Genomic DNA, 26,472 nt, shown 5'->3' on the forward strand with positions numbered 1-26,472 from the left:
ACAGTAATAGCAGAGGCTCTGTTGTTACTTGTATGACCTAAATATAACCTTAAAGTAACTTTCTTGCGTATTCTCAGCAGGTATAGTTTGATTTTAGCCTTGGAAGTATATTAAATCAACATCTATGTAATTTTAACTCTGTTAATCATCAGAACTTTTCCGAAAGAACGGTAGAGGCGGTATTGTCGTTTCCTTACCTTTAACATAACCTCAAAGTATCCCTCGTGGCATATCGGTTTTGCTTACAGAATATTGATTACTTTTTGCGAATTAGCAGCTTTTTTGGAAAATTAGGTCTTTCTAGAACATTTAGCCTTTGTTTAAATGCCGCTTGTGGCGCTGAAATCGCCATAAAAATAGAGGTGGGATCAATATGATTCTACAAATACCTTCTTGTTGTAGAGTTAGCACACAAAAAGAAAATGCTAAATAGATGCTATTTACTTAAATGTTGAGTATGAGATGTGTTTCATTTGGTAACTTCATTGTACGGAGCTGTGTTTCTTCGATGCCTCATTCTTATTCAAATTCGTTTCAATTATTAATTTAATCATTTTGTGTCGCGATTGGCTACCATTCTCCACCAATAATCTACAAGTTAGATAAGAGCAGAATTTTTGAGTTGCACGCTTGATTTACATTTATGAAATTCAAATGGCGCGACACGAGTACAAACAACCAAACCATATTTTTGCCGTAAGACATTAACACAATATGAACTTTAAAAAAAAAATGCTAAAGAGAACATCCTCGGAGAGAAAAAAAAAACATTGTAATATAGAGATAAGACATATAGATAAAGTCGAATAATAAAGTGTATCACAATTTCTCAATAATCATCTCTCATGTGCTGTATTACAGGGCGTTATTTGTGAATAATTTCGATGTGGAGAATTATTGAATTGTGGCGAAGAGAGCAAAGAAAGAAGACGAAGCTGCTGCTGATAACGTAGTCTGCAAAATATACTACCTATATACCTTTTTGTCGAGATAATCCCTTAAAGCAACAACAATTGGTGAGTTTTCTTACAATCCTCTCTATTATGTACATATTATTGCAAAAGATTCCTTTTAGCACCACAATTTCTTCCAATGCAAAAATAATGCAATTTACTGACCCTTTTGACAATGTGCGAATAATTTTTGATGCGCGAATGGGTGAAAATGAAAAGTCCAACGGTTTAATATTGAATACAATAAATAAATCTTTCTGTTGTTGTTTTATAAATTTATTAGCATAAGTATTCCTTTGCTCTTTTAGTGCACAAGACGTGCGATTTGTTGCCCATGATGGCAGACACTTTACCTATCAGCAGGTAGGTATCTTCTGGCGAAATAATGGTGATTTAATTGAATAAGTGCGCGTGCGAATACCATAATTCAAATCTCCATAAGGCATAGTACAATTCCTCTCATAACTCTCTCTAACAGATTCTATCCTCCATAATTCAATCGCACCTCACGCAAGAAATGCGTATGTTCTTCTTTTTTTTCCTGGGAGATTTCACACCATTCGCCATGTGAAAGATATATTGACTTATTGCTTAGTTAAATTGTAAACTGAATATTTAGCTAAGTAATAGAGCAACTGGATGTCCAAAATAATATTTAAGAAGTTAACACAGACGATTTTGTAGAAAGAAATTCTGTGTTGAGAATTCTCTGTAAATAAATTTAATGATTCGGTAACTAAAATTGGCCGGCTCAATTGTACGCACCATACCGTTTTCAAATCTCGTAACCCCGAGAATAAGCGATTGCAGTGCACAATGCAATTGGTTAAGGTCGTGCAGCAAGTCAAGCAGAGCGTAACCTCTAATAGCTCAGTTGGTTAGAGCACTCGTCTAGTTGACGAGAGGTCTTCAGTTCGATTCTGGGTGGAGGCAGGGATTTTTCCTATCTCCGCTGCGAAAAAACCGGATGATTTGAGTGTCATTTGCTCTGATTGACGATTCTCAGTACATAACTAAAATGTTTAATAATTCAAATTTTTTTTAAATTAATGATTAAGTAATACAAAAAATGGTTTATAGAAATATTGTTTAATATATTAATTTTAATCTGAGTTGTTTAGCTTAATACATAAAATTTCATTCTAAGCTCAAGCGGAAGCAAAGCTTTAAACCAGCTTGAACTTTTAAAATTGATCTTTAAATTTTAATGGTGCTATGCGCAAAGGGACGTTCACTTTTTTTTATTCATTAATTCATAAATAAATAAAAGCGAAAAACGAGAAAACACATTTACAAACTCAAATAATAATATCCGAAAGATTAATCAGTTTTTTCCCTGTGTTCACCGTCCGAACGCAGAATTAGCAGTGAGAGATTCTGGGTATATTTTCGAATTTTAAGAATTCTAAACATTTTTGAGCAATGAAAATGATACAAACGACAGCGGTTTGTGAGGAAAAGCGAAAGTACTATGGTATGACTCAATCTTAACACTAAGTACTCAATTAAGACCTTTGTATAAAAGTCCTTAATTAGGTAGTTTGTATTAAGGACCTGAAATTTTCAATGTTTCTGATTTAATTGACTCATGATAAAACTTAATATTATATCATATAAATTAAGTGCCTAAATGAAAGTTAAAGTAGAATAATTCAATTTAAAAAGAAATTTTACAAGAAAATTAGATTCAGAGAAAAAATCAGTAAGAGGAATAAAATTTGAGGTTAAATACGACGGCGTCCCTAATTAATTCATACAAAAGCAGGCAGAAAAAGCCCCACCGGCGAAAAGTGTTGCAAATTTTTCAATGTGAGGACAACCAGATGATATTGGAAAAGAACTAGAGGGAGCAGTAAACTGAGAGCAAAAAGTCATAAAGAGCGGAAGGAAAATCTTGGTGGCCAAGACCAGAGGAAGCCTTTAAACATGTGGGAGAAGTTGAAAAATTGTTTGCAGAAAAAATGGGGACATTCTGATCACAGACAAAACAGCTCAGTAAACAGAAGAACTCAAGAAGATCACAAAATAGGGAATATGACGGTGAAAATAGATTAACATGGAGATTGGAATTAATGCAAAGCATTAGTCAGTGACGAGTAAATGATATACCGGGATAAAAAAAAGAAGAAGTGAGCATAAAAACTTTATAAAAAAGTTAGAGACATATAAAGATATATTTTAATTCATTAAACAATGAAAAAGTGAGAATATAACAATTAAAAAACAGTGAACGTTATAAAAGTGAAATCCCAACGAGGACAGTTAGCTAATATAGGCAGCGTTTTCAGCAAAAATATGCTGAAAACGGTGCCCTTCTTTGCTAAGTGTGTTCGCTGGGATAAACGCTGATAAACGGAAAATTTTTAAAATTTAAAGTGAGTGAACGAAATGACTATATGGACCTAATTGTGTCTGACAGCCAAAATGTAAATAGAAAGAAGGAGAAGAAGAATCCCAAAATGTGTCTTGATTAAGGACTTAATAAGTACTTATTAAGGGCTTATTTTATGCATTTGATCAAATAACGCCTATCACATTAGGATTTTCACAATTTAATTTTAAATTCAATTGAGCCAATTGAGCATTATAAGATTTCTAGAATTTACTTGAAAATTCTCACAGCTAGGACACATTTTGCAAGAAATTTGCTCAATTTTAAATAGTGCTGCGGGATTTTAGATTGTGAATGACTCCGGAAAATGTATGGATAGTACTTAAAATGTCTTATAAGTCACTTATCTGTTATGCAAAAGAATCCTTAAAGCCAGAAGAAAGGGTTGTAGGCAAGGGAGCTCATGAAGAAACTCCCAGCTGAAATTTCTTCACACAATAATTTCCTTCGAATTGCTTTGGAGGAATTCAGCAAATTACTCCCGATACTGAAGCTTCACTCGCGTACAATTTTATCACTAATCGATGTATACTTATTTTTTGGTTGCAAATAATAATTAATTACGAGTAAATAAATTTAATAAGAACAATTTGGTTCAAAAGACTACTTGTTTCATTGCAATAAAATTGAAATTAATGAGCAATTTTAACATTTTAATTTGCTGAATTCAAATTTAATTGAGCAACCACATTTATGTTATTTTAGCATGTTTAAACATGTTTTGGTGGGCCAAGTATGAGTTTATAACAATAAATAAGCGAAAATCTTTCAATTCAAATGATTTTTAATGAAAAATAAACGCATAGGAAAAATTTATCTGAAAATTAAATTTGAATTTACAAATTGGAAAAATCCTAGTGTGATAGCACGGTACGAGTATGTATAATGCCTTTGATTACAGCACTGTGCTGGTAAACCAGATAGTTGAACGAATGTTTAAATATGTTTATTAAATGTTTATCCAAAATTTTGTTTTGGTAGCTTTGCTTTTGGGTATATTCCTTGATGAAGTTCAATGCAATCTTTGTAGAAATTCTGAATTAATGTTATTTGAAACTTAAACTAAAAAAAACACAATAGCAGTGAAGAACTGATGGAGAATCTCAGCACAAAAGCAACAGTACGTATCTTGAGCATCTTGAGCTGTTAGGAAGTATTTTGTAGCGAGATATTTAGACCACCTGAAGAGTTGATCATACATCCGTCAGTCACCGTTTTTTCCCTGTGACTTACTCCCAAGTTGAAATTATGTACAATTTTCTTTTTTAACTAAATCTATAAATCATCGTCTTATTCAGCCTATGTACACAATGACCAGAAAGCAAACAATGTCCAAATGATTTTTAGAAATTTCCTTTTTTTTAGCCAAGTCACTAAATTTTACGATGATGCAAAATTTCTTTATGTATTCATTGATCTCCGAATGTGCAGTAATAATCTTTCCTGTTCAATTAATATTACTTATGGTGTAGCATTAAAATATTTATTGACCATTAGATGTTATTTCGTTTTTATGACTAATAAATGCTATTAAAACAATATTATACAAATATTGGATTTTACGTATCAAAATCACACTAAATTTGATGTGCAATAAAAACGGAGAAATATCCCACATAGACACCTGCTGAAATGCTATAACTAAAAGCTAACTAGAGGTAACTAATGTACCATTTTGACGATGCATTTTCGTGTCTGATGGATATTTTAGGGGAGAAAATACAAAAAAAAAATAGCATAGCATCACAAATCTATAATGCACATGTACTTCAGCAGCGCAAAATAGAGTTGGATTTTGCACATGGCACAAAAAGGGAAAATGTCTATTACTAGATCAAATCGTCAAATTGTACATATTCTCGTCTTCCGGGATCGTGATTTGTGTTCAGAGCGTCTCCTATGCTGGAAAAAGATTTATCACTGCATGTGGCTATGCTGCTGCAATAATTATATGAATTTCATGTATATATGTTGCCCAATTTCACAGGAACATTTTTTTTCTTTCTTTCCTCCATTCCTGTCGCTTTGGGATTCAGAGAATCGTATTGGAAAAAAAAAGAAAAATCGACAGTGAAAAAGCAATAATTACTTGTGAAAGACTATGGAGAGATAAGAGAGAGATAAAAGTCCGCGTTTAAACTATAAAGCACAATAATTGGTTTTCCAATTTATGGAAATAAACGATGGTACAAAAACTCTTTTTTAAGACTCTATTTACTTTGATTTATAAATTTATGTATTTACTAGGAGCGGGTTGTATCTCCAGACAGATAAGAACAGATAAAATAGGGAAGGACAACGTTAAAATGGGTAAAAGACTTGGTCTTTTCTCTGTATCGTGCAATATGGGTAGATAAATAAAATTTTCTTGCAAATAATAAATATAAATACAGTACGACTCCGATAGTCAACCCCTAAAAATTTTAAACACCGTGAAAAATATGTAAAATTCCAGGTTTAATGTTAAACTTTTAAACAACTTTTGTTAAGTAAGAATCAGAGACAATTTTTAACGAGTCAAATAGTTAATACAACAATTAATAAATTAAAATATTGCAGGTAGGGGAGACCGGGGTAGAATTAGCCACCAAATGAAATTTTTCATTGCGTTAAACTTGTACAAAAAATGTTTGTATGAGACTGATAAATATTTCAATGAAAAGGAAGGGAAGTATATAATTTAGAATAAAGAGTGATTTTTTCAATATTCCTTCCCGAGCAAACTATAAGATTCCACTATCTAATACTATACGTGGCTAATTCTGCCCCGGTCACCCCTATATAGGAATCAAATGTGTTGACTCTATTGGAGTCGTACTGTAATTTTAATCAGTAAATTATTCGAAAGCATTAGTCAAAATTTCGATTTGGAACTATGAAAAAAATTGTCCTTAATTTGTTTTATACATTTTATTTAGTAAATCTAAAAATTGCAAGGGGTAACTTATTCCCATTTTGACTTTCTTGAGTTTCGCTATGTAATTTTTGGGTTCTTTGTGCTTCATGATAAAATATTTCTCGATTTTTTGGGTTTTGCAATGCAATTTTTGGTTTTTTTGGATTTTGCGAAACGTTTCTTGGACGATTGACAAGGGTTTCTCAATAAAGGTGTCTACACATTTATAAGAAATTTCTGTCAAAAATGAGCTTCGAGAAGTGTGTATCAAAAAATTCATCTGCACTGGTATAAATTTTTGACAAAACGATGGGTTTTTGAAGAAAATTTGTCTAATTTGTAGGCAATTTCTTTCCAAAATCATATCCAATTCAAGGCAATATCCATCAAAAATTTTTGAAACAAATTACCTGCTACACGTTGGAACAAAGTTCATCAAAATAATTTTTGACAGAATTCTTGAAGGAAACCAACACGATTCCAGATTGTTTTTCATGAAAATTTCTTGTTTCTCTGCTGGAAAAGTGAGAAAAGCGTTTGGTAAAGTTCAGTGGGATAGTATTTAGTGAATTTTTATGGTAAATTTTCCAAAAATGCAAAACAAGAGTGTTTTTCTGGAAATGTCATTTCTGATGGAATTTGATCTAGCTGTGAAGGAATATTTCTTCTGATTTATCTCTAGATATTCACGAAAATCACAGCAATTGTGTATTCCTGAGGTGTTCTTCAGTGCAGTGGTTTCGTACTCCATGGATTGAAACTAGGGAATTAATGAAGTCTTTGACATCTCTATTGACTTTTCCGGGATGTGGGAACATAACCTCAAATCTTTGTCTTTATTTTTATATTCAAATTTGTGTGATATTCACAGTTTGCTATAATCTCAAAAACACTTTGGATAGAAGAATCCAAGACACTTATGTCCACATAAATTCACTAACTACTATCCCAAAGAACTTCCACAAACAATCTTTTCGCTTTCTTCATCAAAGAAACAACAAATTTTCATGAAAAACAATTACAAGAGCAAAACTTGTGAATGATAAAAATCTGTCAAAATTTTTTTGATGGAAAATAAATCCAGTGTGGAGGCATTTTTCTTCAAATATAAGAATTTTTCTTTCAAGAATTTTTGAAATAATTCTTGATGAAATTAGCTCCAATGTGTAGACACCTTTAGAGCCAATAATAAATTGAAGATAAATGAATAAGTAAAATATTAAATTTTGGTCAGTTAAAAACCTAAATTTTTGCAAAATTAAGTCTACTCAGAAAAAACATTTTGTAATCTTTTGGTAACTGGGGACTTACGAAATGCTTGTAAGTCGTATAATCCACTAAAAAGTTCGTAAACATTTGTACCTTTTTCAGAAACATTGTAGAGTGCAGGCATTACTTATGGCTACATTAAGGAAATATCTCCTTACAACTGTTGGGCCTTTTGACCAACTAAAGCAAAATTTTAAGAGTAATTTCTTTCATGTATATCTCCTTTCGATATATTCAAAGGAATTTACTAGGAAAATCCCTCAAACCCCCGAAAATATGTGATTTTCTCAACCATGTAAAATTCGTAACTTGTGGCCTCTTTTAAGGACTTAAGGCCACAATTTCTAATGATATAAAACAAACTTGGTAATAAAATAATTTTAATACAAAAAAAAAAGAACCACGAACCACATATCTAAACCAAATATCTGTGAGGGCGCCACGCATCAAATAGTATGGCCATAAGTTAATAATCCGATCAAATTGGTCATAACTTATGGCCTTGTCATTATTTTACATTTTTTGTTTAAAAAATCATCAAAATCAAGTGGTAGAAGAAAATATAGTTGCTAGGGAAACAAGTTTTGAAAAACAGTACTAAATATTTTTGATTGAAGATATAAAATTTAGTCTTTAAAATTTGTGAGATCGTTAGTAAATTTTACGTACATATATTTAATCGTTTAGCGCATCAGTGAAATGATTCCCACAAAATAATTAAAATTCTACCGAAATATAAAAGTAAATCAGTTTGAAAGTTTCATTTAATGATAGCATATCAAATATTCCTAATCTTGTGGATCTTCAAAATTAATTTTTGGGAAAAAGTCGAAGATATCTACGAGGTGGCCACAAGTATAGACTGACCATAAATAATGCCGCCACCCTACGTAACATAAGGGCTCATTTGACACGACACGTGAATTTTTTTTACATTTTGTATATCATTTGGTTAACCGTAAAGCATTATCCTGAAAGAAAATGTTTATGTCTTAATTAAAAGTTTGTTAAATTGACGAATTAACATATTTTTGACAAACTTTTGAGAAGCAGCGTAATCACATTTTTTCAAAAATTTATTAGAATTTTAAAAACATTTTAGAAAATCTTTTTTTTTTGGAAAATTTGGTTTTTGTAAAGCTGCATCGCAAAGTCCGTTTTAATTGAAATGAAATTGCGATGTTTACTGAATTATATTCTGTAATTGAAATATTTTCTTACTTTATGTTAAAAGAAATGATATGTATTGAAGTATTTATCAGTATATAATGCGGATGAAATGTATTTTAACGACAGCCAGTATACAATAATGGCAATAGTAATTGGAAAAAGAGTGTGTCTGGGCAAAGGGGTGGGTATTTGTATTGAGAAATATTCATCTCCATGACATCAACGGGAATTGTTGTAGACAGATTAGAAAAGGCTCATAATTCGCGTCTCTTTATCAATAAGCACGGTGTAATTTTCTATCATTATCGTTTGAAATCATCAATTTATATAATTTGCTTTGAAGATGGGAGAGAGAGAAAGAGAGAAAGATGGGCGTGACACACGCCTATGAATGGCCCATAGTCTGATGAATATGTCAATCAGAAGACAATATTACTTATGATGAAGCGCAAAAGATATGTGAATAATATTTTTCTCAACTTTTCTGCCATTCCGAAGGTGCGCTTTAGAGAAATGTTGGAATTTATCTTGGGATTGTTGTGCGTTGGGAATTGTTGTTGTTTTTTTTTTTAAGATGTTTGGTATTTCCAGTGAATTATGTCAAACACAGAACCACTTTTGCAAATCACTTGTCCACAGTTGGTCGGTCAATTATCGGAATTTCCATTTTGTAATCGGTTCATATCCTCTTCATAACCCATTCAAATTTGTCAGGTATTCCAAGACCTTTCCAACGAACTCACACTTGCCGAAATCGGTGAAGAAATATGCTTTCTACAGTCTTTTTTGACTTTGACCTTGAAAAATAATGTTTAAGCCTGGTTCAAGGATATATTCGTCGCGTTTAACCAACTACCTTTGTCTTTCGTTTTTATTTGCAGAAATAAAATGGTTCTAGTGTTAAATGGTGTTCTACAAGATGATTGTCCACTGAACACAACATCGTTATTCCTACAGCATCCAGTCTACAGAGATCATGCCAATCAACTCCTTTCTATACCGACTAAAACGGTAAGGATTAATTGATTAAACTTTATATTCTATTCGTTAAAAAAGGGTTTGCTACGATATTTGTCATTTTTTCAGCAAAATATTAATGGGGTTCATTTATAAGCTCCGCCCATAAATGAATTTAGGCCACGCCCTTTTCACGAATTACTATTAGGTCCAGTGAATTGTAGTTCTTTTCAATACTTAAATTAAGATATATACGGTTATCTGTAGAGAAAACCAACTTTCATAAATTTATTAGTGAGCGAAATCGTAGAGTGGTGACATTACTTGTGGCCTTTGTCTTTACTTATGGCCTCCTCATAAAACACTACAATGTCACAAAATGATTTCGCAAAACTTCAAAATTTAAAATATTTGATGTCTTATAATAACACAACACATTTTCTTTGGTTTTTTATCATTTTCTCACAAAAATTGCGATGAGGCCATGAGTAAAGACAGGCCACAAGTAATGCCACCACTCTATCCTTTTTAACCCTTTAAGGACGAGAGGGTCAAAAATCGGGGGTCAGAAAAAATCACTTTTTCTGACTTTTTAGAGCAAAACATACCTTTAGACGGCCGTAGGAAAAAATTCATTTTTGGATCACCGGTTACCCTATCATCCTTAAAGGGTTAAACAATTAGCCACGCCTTCTTAAGGACTTGCATAAAATTCAAATTTATTTTAAGCAATAAAAATGATACATTTTTACTGAAAGTGTCTACAGAAAGAAAAAATGTACCATTTTAAGTACTTTTTTTCTCGTAAAAATAGCCAGTAGACAATTTTGAATTTCCATAAATTAAATATTCATAGAAAAATGATAATTATTAAATTATTATTCACTTTTTTCAGTTTAATAAATTATTTAAAGCGATTAGTGAATGGTTTTGAATGTTATACTAACTATATTAAATTTATTCATTAATTGATTAATAATTTCGAGCTTTATTAGGGTGAGTTTTTTATTATTAAAAACAAAGAAAAATCATATGGAAAATTAAAATTCACTTGGCTAAAATTAAAAAAAAATGCGTGACCTAAAATTGCTTTAATATGGAGCTCAGTTAGCAAGTTCATTAGCATTTTCTAACAAAATATGGAACAAAAATCCGACTGTATTCCATATTTTTGAAGTGAAATTAACTTTCTCAAATTTATTAAGAATTTTATTAAAAGAATTAACAAGAAAATTGCTCTATGGCAGTCACAGTTTCTTAAATGGGCGTGTCTTAAAATTACTACTAGCCATAGCTTAGTCAGGATATTTATTAGTAGCTCTCTGTTGTATTTAGGAATATAAATTTGATCTTATTACATATTTGGATTTATTTAAAAATCAATTGAATCAATAAAAAAATCTTTAGTTGCCCGTAATTGCTCAAAATGGGAGTGATTTAAAATTACAATGGGCGTGGCCAATTTTTCTATTGGAATGTTCTAATGTCTCCGGCACACCTTTTAGATCAGGATAATTTCATGAAGTCAAAATTCGCATCGCTTTCTTTCTCACTTCTTTTGCACATGTCTATCTTATTTTCTCGCACTTGTCTTTTTCTCTTAAACATCACCCCAAATTCAATTTAGCTCAATCTAATTTTGTATGCGAAAGACTGAGATAGTCATATGCAAAACATGTGAGAAAGAAAGGGTTTCGAATTGCGACTTCATGAAATTTTCCTGAACTAAAAGGTATGCCGGAGCCATAAACATTGCCTTTGAGTTTCATTCTTATATTTTTTTATTATTCAGTGAAATATGTAGAATACCGAATGAATTAATTTCGGTCTTTATGACTCCGGCACGTCTTTTAGATCAGTTAAATTTCATGAAATCAAAATTTACATCTCTTTCTTTCTAATACGTTTTTCATACGTTTACCGCATATTGTTTCACATTCCAAATTCGATTGAGCTAAATTAATTTTGTTGTGATGTTTAAAGGAAGAAGAAGAGTACGAAAGAACGAGGTAGACATAAATATGCAAACCGTGTGAAAAAGAAATTGATTTGAATTTCGACTTCATGAAATTTTTCGGAACAAGAAAATTTTATAAAATCCAAATTCACATCTCTTTCTTTCTTTGAGACTTTCTATATGTTTATTCTACTCTTTCACACTCTTCTTCTTCTTCTTTTGAATGTCATACCAAATTAAATTTAGTTCTGTCGAATTTCAGAGAGATTTATGCAAATTTTTCAAGAGAGAAATGTACACGAATTTTGATTTTGTGAAATTATACCGAGCTAAGAGGTGTGGAAGGCATTACAATTGTCCTTGGTTCCGATGCGTCCATCACCGTCTTAGCATTGCTTCTAAGCTTTCGGGGCAAAACGATGGAAAATTATTTTACTGTATTCTTGCATTTTATATTTTAATATTACATTGAGTTTGATTCCACACTCCACAGTTCTCAAAATCCATAATGTTACAGTGAAACTTGGCAAAAACAAGAAAATAATCAAGGATAACAACTAAAAGGTCCAAAATGTCCTAGTTAAAATATCCAGTAGGGGAAATGCTTCTAATTTTGTCCAGTTTCTTATTTTGGACACTTTGAGGATAACATTGGACACTAAAAATAAATTGATTAAAATGATGGATTTTTATTCCAATATTTGATGAATAATGAATTCTATCTAAATATTTGTTCTTTTTGGAAGATTTTAACACTAAATACGTTAAAATTTGAATATGATTTGAGTTGAAATTGCTTTGTTGAAAATTCAGTGTGAGCAATTGCTTACGAGAAATATGACAGAACTTCGTGGCTTACTTCAGTCTTATTTAGTTTTGGTGAAGTACTAACAAAGTTTGTTCGCTGTTTTTGAGTGATATTATTGAATATTTATGGAATATTGTGTTGATTCACGTTACTGATGATTTGTACATTTGACCTGAAGTGAGATTTGCCTTGTGAATTATATTTTTCGTGTGAAAAATGGGAAATTTTTTAAGACATTCACCAGTGAGGTGATGATTCTTATTTTGGACAGGTGTTTTTCTCACGAAATTTCGTGAAATTTTAGCTTTTGTGATGACTAGGTTGGACAAATGCCTGGAGAAATGAAGGAGCATCATCTCTACGAAAGAGATGCAGTGAGAAATGCCTTGAAAGGCTCCCGGAAAGGGCAGGGAATGAGCGAATCCGCACGTACTTGGAGTACCGAAGTCAACTCACTTTAATGAATGATATGGAAAGTTTCTGGGCTTCTTGTGACATTCCACGTTTCCCTTACATGACCAGGAAGAGGACTTGGTAAGATTGGTTCATAAAATGAAGAACAATGGGCATCCTGTTGAGGCGGATTATCTGTCCAAATTTACAGACAAGTTGTAAAAATTAATAACCAAGTTGTCCAAAATAAGAGTCAAATTCACCTCTACATATCAATTCATTTTTAAACGTATTAAAACTAATTTTAGTAAAAATGAGATGATAAATAGCTTGCCAAGTTTCTAAACAATCCTTCTGAAAAGAGAGTAACAAGAAAAGTCAATTAGTATTGAAAATATGGCACTTCAAACTTAGGATATCGATGCTTATATGCAGACTGTCCAAAATTAGAAGCACTTCCCCTACGAGAAAAATTATTCAAAAATTAATTTAGTAAATCTTAGCAAACCTTTTTTTAATTCTTGAATAAAAGACGGTGGGATAAGTTTAATTCTGATAGAATTCTAAGCAAAATATTCGTGTTCTGATTCTGTGTAGATGGGTCCTGTTGGACTCCTCTATGTCCGCCAAAGAGAAATGGCTGCAGTTGCACCACACGATAAAAATGTCACAATAATCGGATCCGATGATGCTACAACGTGTATAATAGTCGTTGTGCGTCATTCGGGATCCGGTGCAGTAGCCCTGGCCCATCTCGATGGTGCTGGAACAGATGAGGCCGTCTCGACGATGGTGGCGCGTGTTCAGGAGCTGGGAATTGGCTATCCGGAGGGCCGGATTGAGTTGCAACTTATTGGGGGCTTCCGTGATCAGAAGGGATACTCGGAAGATTTATTTTACAACATAATGCGTAAGTTCATGCAAATCTTTCTAATTAGTTAATAATGTTCCATTGAGATTAATAACGCAAATCTTGGGCTGAGAGAATCACAAGGTGCATTTGAGGTGTGAGTGAGGAAGTGACGTTGGTATATTAATTAATTAAACCTTGAGAAGAGAAATAGGATCAGGATATGTTGAAGTGGTGGCATTTACATATGTGTGTGCATAAAGTGTATTTTCTCAGAATGGTGGGTGGGTAGAGAGAGAGTGAGAGACTGAGGGGATGGTTTAATTTTAAGGGTGAGTGAGTGTCTGACGTGTAAAGAAGATTATATCTAGCTTTACGACTCTTCTTACATCATTTGTTTACCAAGCACTCAAATTGAAGATGCAGAGGGAAGGTGGATTTTCTCATTTCACCTCAAAACCATATACACTATATCCCTGTACATTGTACATTATTCACCCCTAATGATGTCCAGTTAGAGGCAACTTGAGACAGAGAAGTAACTTCCTTCCCAAGAATCCAATCTTGAATAAGATTGCAGCAAATTGGGCAATGGTCTTGCTAAAAATATTTCAATTTCAATATTTAAAAGTTTTTTTTTTTTAAATAGATGCTTCAGAAAAGCTTGGTATTTTCTTCAAGAAAAAGTATTCTTGATGTCTTTCGTAAGTTTTCAGCTAACAGTAGCGCGTCAAGTTCATAAAGATTGAGTTTCAACCATTCTTGTCTTTGCAAATAAAATTTAAGACCAAAAAATATGTATTAAGAAATGGATTTAATGGTAAATTTTAAACAAAAAGCGTAAAGAAATAGTTTCAACGGAAAATTTAAGCTACTTTTGATGAGTTTTCCTAAAAAATCAAGAGGTAACTCATAAGTAATCAAAATGGCTCGAGTTTCCAGTTTTCCGAAATGATATATGGGTTCCCTAGAGTCCAGTGAAATCCATGAAAAACGTAGGGGTTCCCTGAAAAAATGTATGGGCTCCCTGGGCTCCCCGAAAAATGTGTGGGCTCCCTGAGTTCCCTCAAAAATATATGGGTTCCCTGAAAAATACATGGGTTTCCTGAAAAAATGTGTGGATTCCCTGTGTTCCTAAAAAACGTAGGAGTTCCCTGAAAAAACGTATGGGCTCCTTGGGTTCCCTGAAAAACGTATGTGTTCCCTGAGTTCCTGAAAAAATGTATGGACTCCCTGGGTTTCCCGAAAAATGTATGGGCTCCCTGAATTCCCTGAAAAATATATGGGTTCCCTGATGGGTTTCCTGAAAAACGTAGAGGTTCCCTGAAAAAATGTATGGGTTCCCTTGGTTCCCTGAAAAAATGTATGGGCTCCTTGGGTTCCCTGAAAAATGTATGTGTTCCCTGGGTTCCTGAAAAAATGTATGGGTTCCCTGGGTTCCTGAAAAACGTAGAGGTTCCCTGAAAAAATGTATGGGTTCCCTGGGTTCCTAAAAAACGTAGGGGTTCCCTGAAAAAATGTTTGGGCTCCTTGGTTTCCCTGAAAACTGTATGTGTTCCCTGGGTTCCCTGAAAAATATATGGGTTCCCTTGATTTCCTAAAAAAAAAATATGACTCCCTGGGTTCCTGAAAACGTATAAGGTCCCCGAAAAAATACATGGGTTCCATGGGTTTCCTGAAAAAAATGTATTGGTTCCCTGGGTTCCTCAAAAACGTAGGAGTTCCCTGAAAAAACGTATGGGCTCCTTGGGTTCCCTGAAAAATGTATGTGTTCCTGAAAAACGTAGTGGTTCCCTGAAGAAATGTATGTGTTCCCTGGGTTCCTGAAAAACGTAAGGATTCCTTGAAAAATTGTATGGGCTTCCTGGTTTCCTTGAAAAAAATTATGGCTCCCTGGGTTCCTGAAAAGCGTAGGGGTTCCCTGAAAAAATATATGGGCTCCCTGGGTTCCCCGAAAAATGTATAGGCTCCCTGAATTCCCTGAAAAATATATGGGTTCCCTGAAAAATTTATGACTCCCTGGGTTCCTGAAAAACGTATAGGGTCCCTGAAAAATGTATAGGGTCCCTGAAAAATGTATGGGTTCCCTGGGTTCCTGAAAAACGTAGCGGTTCCCCAAAGTCCATTAAAAATGTATAGGATCCTCATGGGTTCCCCATAGGTTCTCTGGCCAAATTGACTCGAATTCTCCGAAAGGAGTTACGCCTTGAGAAAAAATAGTTAATATTCACTCTTTTTAAAGTCAATGGAGTTCATTAACTCACCGAACTGCTTAATAATAACTAAAAGATGAAAATCATAACATAAAAGTCAAAGACAAACGGGATCAGAAACAGGAGAAGACAAGATAAAAATCAAGGATTCTTAACGATTTCTCAAGAGACGTTTATTCTCAAGTTTAAAAGCAATTTCCTTCAAGAAAAGTCACTGTGAGATCATGAGAACGTTTTTGTACATTTTCTTAAATCGGTCAAAATCATCAAATCGGTGTGGAAAGGGATCACAAAACAGAATGTTCTCAAAGAACGGATCCCAAGTAAAGATATTTATCCAAAATAACATTACATTCAAACAAATACATTAAAAATCCATAAATATTCTCTTCAAATACCAGACTATGTTATTCCAAATTTGCCCTTCCTCTTCCTAAAATCCTGACTACGACCTTCCCAATAGAGAATAAAGGCGCTCAAATGATTCCCTTTCTTCATAAATTCCTTGAAATTTCAACCCATATAAACACCCTCAAAGAATAACACCGATTATTCCGGTCCGACATTGAAAATGTTGTATCACCCTCCTTCTTGGGATTAAGAGAATCTAACCAGAATTGTAATCGTCACTGCTGGACCCCTCAAAATGTTCTGTTGGACTGTTAAACAAGGGACTCCTCTTGTCCATTTTCCATCTCAAGAAATTGATTAGTTTAATTTGGTGGCTTGTTGCATGTCAAACCGTCAATTGTTGTACGCACAAATAGCCCTTGTTTCCTCCTTAACATAATATCATCATGTACTCAACTAATTATTCCCATTAATTACTGTGGTAAGTTTTTAAATGCAATTAGCACTGCATTTAAAACATGCCTCTTCTCTTTGGAATGTGTAAATTAAATAAAAGAGATAGCGGAGGGACTGTATAGAAAGGAAGTAATAGAGATTTTTTTGATTGAAAATACTAAGGGTATTGTAATGAATAGTGAATATTATTGAATTTCAATCCCATTGGCTCCTTAATTCAATCATCTCTGGGGTTAAATTGTGGTCACAATAGCGTCTAGAGATGGTATACGGTGAAATCTTTGTCAGAGACACTTCAATTGCCTGTATAATCCCAATGAGCGATGCTGTTGAAAAGTCGATGATTATATTGTCTCTAAAATTGACTCCTCATCGCACAATTGCAATAGAAGCGGTAGGAAAATTGACTTTTTAAAAGAATTTTTACATTACAATTAATTTTCAGTAATCTCTAAGCGCGTTGGTTAAAATAAAATGACGCCGATTTAATATTAGGAACCGTCAGATCGACAGGATCTTTTCAAAATGTCAAGAAATCAATATGGTTTTTATAAAAAACTATAGATCGAGAAATCACCATAAGTTTTGCAAAAGATAGGCAAATTGATACGATACAACCCTTACGACAAATCGTCAATGTCGTTGTAATGATCGACAAATCGAAATAATCTTTATAGAAATCGACAGATCAAGTAGATCTTTGTAAAGGTCGAGGGATCGATATATTTTTTGCAAGTTATAGTATAGATAGACCTATGCAATCTTCATAAAGATTGACCGATCAAAATTACCTTTGTTATGATCAACACAATTTTCGTGATCTCCGTCTATCGAAGACAACAGTTCGACATAATCTTTGCAGAGATCGACAGATTGATAGATCGATACAATCTTTGTAGAGATCGACAGATTTATAGATCGACACAATCTTTGTAAAGATCGACAGGTCGACAGATAGATAGATCGATACAATCTTTGTCTAGATTGACTGATCGTATTGAAACGCCATATTTGTCGAGAACAACAGTTCGACATGACATTTACAGAGATCGACAGATTGATAGATCGACACAATCTTTGTAGAAATCGACAGATTGATAGATCGACACAATCTTTGTGGAAATCGACAGGTCGACAGACCGATAGATCGACACAATCTTGGTCTAAATTGACTGATCGTATTAAAACGCCATATTTGTTGAGAATAACAGTTCGACATGATATTTACAGAGATCGACAAATCGATAGATTGACACAATCTTTGTAGAAATCGACAGATTGATAGATCGACACAATCTTTGTAGAGATTGACAGATCGACAGTATTGCGATAAAGAAGAATAGATGAAAATGGGAATTCTGAGTGGTATCTTAAAATTTTTTTCCAAGTTTATTAAAAAGAGGAAATATTATACGGAATTCAGACTGAAGGCTTAACCCAATTTCCAAAAGATTTCGAAATCCGAATCAATAACCAAATCTAATGACGTTTCAAGATCTAGTTGCTCATCAAGATCATTTGCTCTCCATCAGTCCTACGTCAAATTTTTCCCGAAAATCTTGTCTGCTAAAAATTTAGAGAAGCTAAGCCACATTTCTAAACCCTGAAACTCGTATTACTTGGCAATCGAGGAATACTCTTCTCACTTTTTTAATGCAGTATCAATACTAAAAGTTCCATTTATCCTTTTGAAAATTTGTCGAAACTTGCGCCTTCTATTGCAGTAGTGCGATATCAATTGCACGAATTATACATCAATTAATCCCCGGAGGGAGATAAATTGATAGATAAAGCGATAAAACCCAGATATAGTATATACCTTTTCATGCCAATTCAATTGGCACAATTCCATTGTCACAATTAACATCACCGGCTCCTTCTTACATTGAAAATGCTTGGCTAGAACATTAATTGCAGCCATTTAATTGACGCTAATGATTTTTATGATCCACATTTGCACTAGTCTACTCTATTTCCAATAATTAATACAATTTACGAGTTTAGTTCCTCCCAGTGCAGTGGTTAAAGTATGGCAAATGGTTATGCATATGGATAATTTATATGTCAGTTATACAAGGTAGTAAAATCTTTACTATGCCGTAATATAATTTAACATTTAGAACCATTAAAAGGAGCTTTTGTTTTACATAAAATTTACGAATAATAAATTCAATAAGATATAAATGTTATAATTTAATTTATTAGAAATTGGTTGGTAATAAAGTTGTGTTGGATTTGATTTTGTTGTTACACTGTTCTACATCCTCATTCCGGGGGTTCGTATTTTGGTAAAATTTTAAAAGACTTTAACGCCAGAAAAAATTCCTGGTGGCCTAAACGGGATTCGACTTAGGCCATTTAGTGCCCTGATTTATCAATGTACTTAAGAATAAAGAAAATATTTTTTCAACACATTAAGACGGTCATGCTTTTACTAAACAGAATGTATATGATACACTGGCTTACAGTATGAATCATAAGTTTGTTACGGTGCTTATTTCTAGTGAAAGAGACTTTAAAAAAAACTATTTTAAATACTTTTAAAAATTAGGATTTTGATTTTTATTACCTAATAAAGTAAATTTTGAAAAATAATGCTACATTTCATCGACCAGAAGTTTGTTACGGTGTACGAAATGATTCAATTTTACAAGATCAATTGCAGAACTTAAACAAAAACATTTTATGAAGAGGGGGCTCTTGCATCGGTTTAGTCCGGTATGTTAGTAAACCGATGCAAAAGCCCCCTCTTCATAAAGTGTTTTCGTTTAACCCATTAAGGACAAGAAGGTTTAAAAGTCGGGGTCAGAAAAAATCATATTTTCCGCCTTTTTATTGCGAAACATGACTTTAGATGGCCGTAGGAAAAATTTAATTTTTGGGTCACCGGTGATCCAATCGTCCTTAAAGGGTTAAGTTCTGCAATTGATCTTGTAAAATTGAATCTTTTCGTACACCGTAACAAACTTCTGGTCGATGAAATGTAGGATTATTGGAGCATTACGGAATTTTCCCGAAACGACTTTTAGAGGTATGTCATCAAGGCATAAGTTCGACCGTTTCTCAAGGCTGAATCCCTATGTAGCCTTCTTGGAATTTCTTTAGTGCATGATAATTCTTTTAAACTTTCACTTAACAAAATGACTTTTAACCAACTCAGTGGCTAATTTAGTGATCGAAGATGATTGTACTACATTCTAACTTACTAATTATAAGAGATTTCCTTTGTTCTAGTTCTCATTGAACATTTCATGAAGCTAAGTTGGAGCTTTTGAAGTGTTAATCAGCTTCCTCAACTAAATAATTGAACATATATATAATATAAGGGATACTACTCCCCAATATACATAACTTTGAGGCAATAGAACTATTTTGGATTAGTTGAGGTAGTGTTATGTGCTATATATCTACATGAGGGGGTAAATGTATGTATATGTTGAATTGAGAATAATTTAAAAGGGGGGACTTTGGACATTGGAAACAGATTGATTTGCAATGGATGAAAGAGGACAAGCTGACCGCCATTCATAATGGGACAAATCTCCAACAAAGTTTCTGTCCATCAGTCGTTGTCTCTATTCCCATCGTTTGTGTAAGATTTGTTATTCTCCCATGTTTAAGGCGAATGTGGGGGAAAGGATAGGAATGAGAGGAAGGGGTTGAAGGATGCTTTTGGAGATTGAGTGAGAAATGTGAGATTTTCCTTGCTTCTATCCAAGGAGATATTGGGTTTGTGAGAAAGGAGCCTTGGAGAGCAATTGATTGGATCATTTGATTACCTCCTTAAACTGCAAACTAATCATCAATTGAATTATTGCGGTGTTTTCTTTTATGTTGTGTGCTATGTCAACATGCAGAAGCATTTCACAAACATCCGTTGGAAATAGATCTGACACAGGCATGTGTTATGGACCTCAACACAACAGTTCGCGGTGATATAAATTGGCCCATTATTTATGGTGTTGGTGTTAATGTTAGGAATGGAGACATCTTTCCTGCTACCTTCCCGGACAAAGGACCCGACTTACCGCTTCGTCAAGCAAGGAGTTTCACCGGAGGCCAAACAGTTCGTTAATATTTTATTTTAAACTAATTTTTAGAAGCCTTTGCAGACCTTGATTTTAATCCGAGATACTCGGATTATCTCTATAGTTCTCGGTTTTGTGATAATGCCAGAAAGGGTTTTAGAAACGCGGAAATATAAGAAATAATGTCAAGAATATCGAAATCTCAGTTGCGTAGATAAAAATCATCAAAACGCAAGTAAATATTATGAAAATTGATCAAAACTTGATAGGGATCGCAGAAACTCAATGAATTTTTATCGAAACCCGGTCAAAGTCGCAGAAACTCAATGAATATTGATCGAAGCATGATAAGGATCGCAGACACTCAATGAATGTTTATCGAAACCTGGTTAAAGTCGCTGAAACACAATGAATATTGATTGAAACACGATAGGGATCGCAGAAACTCAATGAATATTTATCGAAACCTGGTTAAAACCGCAGAAACTCAATGAATATTGAACGAAACATAATAAGGATCGCAGAAAGTCAATGAATATTTATCGAAACCTGGTTAAAACCGCCGAAACTCAATAAATATTGAACGAAACATGATAAGGATCGCATAAAGTCAATGGATTTTTATCTGAACATGATGAAAGTCGCAGAAACTCAACGAATATTGAACAAATCTTTATAGGGATCGCAGAAACTCAATGAATATTTATCGAAACCTGGTTAAAACCGCAAAAACTCAATGAATATTGAACGAAACATAATAAGGATCGCAGAAAGTCAACGAATTTTTATCTGAACATGATGAAAGTTGCAGAAACTCAACGAATATGGAACAAAACATGATAAGGATCGCAGAAACTCAATGAATATTTATCGAAACCTGGTAAAAATCGCTGAAACACAATGAACATTCGTCGGAATATGTATAGAATTGCAGAACCTCAACGTCTATTCGACGAAACATGGCTAGAATAGTAGAAACTCAAAGTGTACTTATCTAAACATGGTTAGAATCACAGAAACTCGAAGAATATTTATCGAAACCTGGTTTAAATCGCAGAAACTCAATGAATATTGATCGAAACATGATAAAGATAGCAGAAACTCAAAGAATATTTATCTAAATATGGTTCAAATACCTGAAACTCAACGAATATTTGTCGAAATATGGCTAAAATCGCAGAAACTCAATGAATATTAACCAAAACATGGTTAGGATCGTAGAAACTCAACGAATATTTATCGAAGCAGTGTTAGAATTATGGAAACTCAACGAATATTCAACGAAATATGGTTAAAATCGCGGAAACTCAATGAATATTGATCGAAATATGGTTTTAATTGCAGAAACATTTTCGAAAATTTATCGAAACATTATTAGAATTCCTTAAACACATGAAGGACAATCTAGATAATCCTTGCATCGAATTTTTCAAAGTCAAAGATTGAAAAGGCTCTGGAAAACGTATTTCTTAACCGATTGGGACAGGTATTAATTTTTTAGAAAGGTTTTCGAATCCCGAACCTATCAAAGTATCTCTAAGCGGTTATGAATCGGTAATGAACCGGTATTTTTCCTAAATTCTTTTTATTGAATTTAACGTTGTTCCAAACATTTTTACGCGATTTAAAGTCGATTTAAGACGATTATAAGCAGGAAAATGAATATGTGCTGTTTACCGTCGACTTCTGGCTTATCAAAACCCAATTTAAGATCTGTAAAGGCATTAAGTTAAGAATCCTAAAAGGAATAATTGTGACTCAGGTACTGGACATTTATGATTCGAACAATGGAATGCTGAGAATCGGTCCGTTTAACTATGATCCTCTGAGAGGTGTTGACTTGTGGTTGGCACAGAGTGATGAATTCCTCCTGCAGCATCTCTCAACTAGTCCTGAAGTTGAACCACCAACATTTGCCATGCAACTCCGTTCCACACTTAGGTACATTCAGGACAATCAATTTCCAGCCGTGACGGTCTTTCCGGACAACCGGCCACATTACTACAGGCGAGATGAAGCTTCTGGATGCTGGCAGTTGGTGCGCTACTAAAACAGCTACCAACTGCCCTCCCAGCATCAATTTGTTTTTCTTTTAATTTTTAAAAAAAATAAAATGTTATTGCGGTTCAGTTGAGACATTGGAAGGAAAATAATTTACAAGGAAATGACTAATTTGAATAAAGAAAAAAAAACAAGTGATATATTAAAAATGAAATTAGATAGATTAATGGTTAATTGCAATATTATTAAAGAAAAGAAAAAATACTTACTGCTCGATCCCATTTTTATTTTTGACTATAGACATTCGAGCAAGATTAGAAGAACAGAGAAAAAAATTGTCTGAGACTTTGAACATAATTTCTTTTTGATAAATAAATATAGAAGATAGAACTGAAGGGAGAGCAAGAGAAATTATTGAAAAATATATTACGTTTTCTTACTTAGATCAACTACTGATTCCCCCAAATGTTGTACATAATTTGCTGTATTTCTCATATACACAACTTGCCATAATCTAATTTATTGAAACAGACTTTCTTTTTAGAGCTTTTTGCGATTTATTTTTTTTTTTGTCGTAATCAGTTTACTGTCCTTGTTACGAGCAGATGATTCCAGGAAAATAGAATGAAAGTATCTGTAAGAGAACACTTGAATACATTGAATGAAATCATGCTAATAAAATAGATGCGCAATATTTAACATACGACTTTTCTTTATTAACTTTGTGTTTAATAGTTGCGTCGCCAATTTTAAGCAAGAACAGTCTTATTGAGATGATAAGACAATTTCCATTTATAATATGGTTACTTAAAGTGAGGTTATATTAAACATAACCTCAAAAATATGCAATTTGGTTCGGATTTTAGGTTACAAAATCTCAAAAAAATTTTGGAAAATATCGCACTGAGAACTGTTCTTTATTGAATTAAAGTTTTATTAAAAAAAATTAAGGTTATGTTAAACATAGCCTTATAAATTAGAGGTATTATTTTGTGGAGCAAAATATTTTATTCCCTTTTCCCTTTGCCATTCAAGGGAATTTATTATCAATAATTTAGTCAGTAAAAAATACCCCAGAAGTTTATTTTTTAATAATTTAAATTATTAAGAAATCATCCTTTAACCTCAAAAATAAAAGATTTAATTATTTGTGCAAAGTAATTTGTTTGATTCTTTATCTAGATTGTCGATTTTATAAGAAAATTTTATGTTGAATTGAACTTTGAGATTTTATTTTAAATGCTAACGAGGTTATGTCTTGCATAACCTCAAATTACAACGATTGTCGCAAAACCGAAAGAAAAGAATCAAGTCCAATACGCATGATTTTTGTAATTAAAATCAATAAGACATATACATTTTTTTTTAAATTAGGTTGTTATTAAATTTAACCTCTAAAATTCAGAAATCTTTGTAACATTTTCAAAGTGTTTCGTTCAAAATGACTCTAGTAAAAGTTCTAAAAATTGCTGCACAACTATTGAGCGTAAACTGTGCTTATCTAAATCCGAATTTTATTCACACAATTTTCAATTTGTTCAAAATTTGAGGAAATTTTAACCTCTAAAATATTTTTAGTGGTTAGAATTGAATTACACAAATACTTTACTTTTGTAAACTCTACGAGAAAGTATACCTGCAACAAATACAGTGGAGTTCCTCAAATTTGAACAATATTTTCAAAAACGTAACGGAATTGATGTGAAATGCACTTTCCCTAAATTAAGAAAAATAACTTTAGAGAATATATTAATGTAATTTATCGTGAAATAAATGGAATTTATTGCTGACGTTAATATAATACGATAATATTGAGGAAAGACCAGAGAAAAATGGTTCTAATTCAGACTCCACGCAAAACTTTCTTCACATACAGTCGAGTTCCTCAAATTTGAACGAAGGTTGTAAAATTTAAGGTTATGTGAAAAAAGTTTTGCGTGGAGTATGAATTAAAAGCATTTATTTGGTCTTTTCTCAATATTATCGTATTATAATAACTTACACAACAAATTCCATTTATTTCACGATAAATTACATTGATATATTCTCTAAAGTTATTTTTATTAATTTAGAGAAAGTGCATTTCATATCAATTCCGTTACGTTTTTAAGACTAATTACTTGAAAATTAAAATCTTAAAGTTTCCCCTATTTGAATTTTATTGTAAGGCACTTTATTTTCTAATTTGGAAAAGATCTCATTGAAATCTTTACTGTGTCTTTGACGTAACCTAAAAATTGAGTGACATATAGGACCTGAGTCCTGAGTCAGTTATTTCGTAAAGAAATTATTTTAAAGTTCATTTGCAAATTTATAGAATGAATCGTTCTCTGAGGCTAATAAATTGATTCAGAAAATTTTTAGGTTATGTTTTGGTTAACATATCGGTAAGTTTAGAAAACTTTGTATAGAACCATTGTCTTAATCGGTTATGAAGGAATTTTCAGTGTATTCAACTACGGCAAATTAATAATTTCTAACCTAAGTAAAGATATAAAGCCTTTTTAATCCTTTTAAAATAATCCTGGGGAGTTTTTTAAAGAATTTTAAAATGAAGAGGTTAATAGATTTTCTTTTATTATAGGAGATAATTGATCTTTTCACTTTTGAGGCTCAAGTAACCTAAAATTCTACAATGAACGCGCTATCAAAAAGCAAATTGAGTTTAATAGTTTAGAAATATACAATCTTTCTCTGAAAATTAAGTAAAATTATTCTTCAGAAACATGTTATGTTATGTTATGATTCCAAATTACCCCATCTTACCCTAAATTATAAAAATCTGTCTCAGAAGGTTAAAATTTATTTCATTTTCAAATAAAAGATTTTTTTGATCGGCTATTTTTTTCAAGTGGCTAAAATACTGATCGAAAATTCTTTTGTACGGCGGATTTATAAATATTCTGTTATTATTTTTGCTTTTTTTGAGGTTAGGTTAAACATAACCTCATAGTTTTTTAATTAACCTATGTTATGTGGGAAAGGCTTCATTAGAAAATCACCTGAATGCCTGAAACTACTCTTTTGATGGTTTTCTAACACATTTTAAGTGATATCCTACCATAAAATCTGTGTCAATAAATTGATAGGCAATATGCGTCAACAAATTCGACCAGGGACTGTTACTATGAAATGAAAAAAAGGAAAAATAATTATGGTAAGAAATAGGCGCTCAAAACTTTTTTTTAGATTTTTTTTTTATTAAAATTGTTATATTTCTGTCCAATCGCTATCACAATTCTTATTAATTATGCATTATAATTTCTTCCGGAAGCTGTTCATCTTTCCTCCCCTTTCTTCGGATCAGCCGGCTTGTTGAAATACTCGTTGTATAAGTTTCTGGCGGCCTGGAAAAGAAGATATGTTTGATACCTTTCTATTTCAGTAAAAATATACTATTTTTAAACTATAATTAGGATTTCTTACGATAATAATTGGCAGATCTTGCTTCTCGTGCTCTTTTACCAGGCTCTCAACATTTTGCACCTTTGTCCAGCCGTAATGGATTCCAATAATTGATGGGATCATTACAATTGTTACAATGTATTTATTCACAAAAGCTTTCAGAGACATCTTCTAATAATTTCAAATTAAAAATTTCACAAAAATTTTGAGAGCTTAGAAAACCAAAACAATTATTTGAGGTTATGTGTGCCTATTGGGATGCCTATTCGAAGGCCTATTTGATAAACTTTCACGCGCCAAATCGAAGCTTTTAGATAAAAGCTCGACATTTTGAAATTCAAATCCCCGATTGTAGTGTAACGGAAAAATGCGG

General features: G+C 32.7%; 2 protein-coding genes across 4 annotated transcripts in view; one reads left to right on the plus strand and one right to left on the minus strand.

Moving 5' to 3' along the window:
* The window catches only part of LOC129799865 (protein N-terminal asparagine amidohydrolase), a 45,682-nt gene extending 22,289 nt beyond the window's left edge, over positions 1–23,393 (plus strand). For 2 of the 3 annotated variants that reach the window (XM_055844124.1, XM_055844122.1), the window contains exons 2-6: positions 862–1,016; positions 9,562–9,691; positions 13,393–13,705; positions 20,523–20,731; positions 22,456–23,393. In XM_055844124.1, the coding sequence (XP_055700099.1) occupies positions 9,569–9,691; positions 13,393–13,705; positions 20,523–20,731; positions 22,456–22,743 (933 nt within the window). In that variant the 5' untranslated portion in view covers positions 862–1,016; positions 9,562–9,568 and the 3' untranslated portion in view covers positions 22,744–23,393. The remainder of the gene's footprint in view (positions 1–861; positions 1,017–9,561; positions 9,692–13,392; positions 13,706–20,522; positions 20,732–22,455) is intronic. The other variant, XM_055844123.1, reaches the window with a different exon arrangement.
* A 2,501-nt stretch (positions 23,394–25,894) lies between these two features.
* LOC129799866 (uncharacterized) lies at positions 25,895–26,371 on the minus strand. Its single transcript, XM_055844125.1, has 2 exons — positions 26,121–26,371; positions 25,895–26,041 (listed from the first exon to the last, which is right to left on the minus strand). The coding sequence occupies exons 1-2, from the start codon at positions 26,265–26,267 to the stop codon at positions 25,973–25,975; spliced, it is 216 nt and encodes a 71-aa protein (XP_055700100.1). The 5' UTR covers positions 26,268–26,371; the 3' UTR covers positions 25,895–25,972.
* Positions 26,372–26,472: the final 101 nt, after the last annotated feature.

This window comes from Phlebotomus papatasi, chromosome 1 (assembly GCF_024763615.1).
Source record: "Phlebotomus papatasi isolate M1 chromosome 1, Ppap_2.1, whole genome shotgun sequence".
NCBI classification, from domain to species: domain Eukaryota; kingdom Metazoa; phylum Arthropoda; class Insecta; order Diptera; family Psychodidae; genus Phlebotomus; species Phlebotomus papatasi.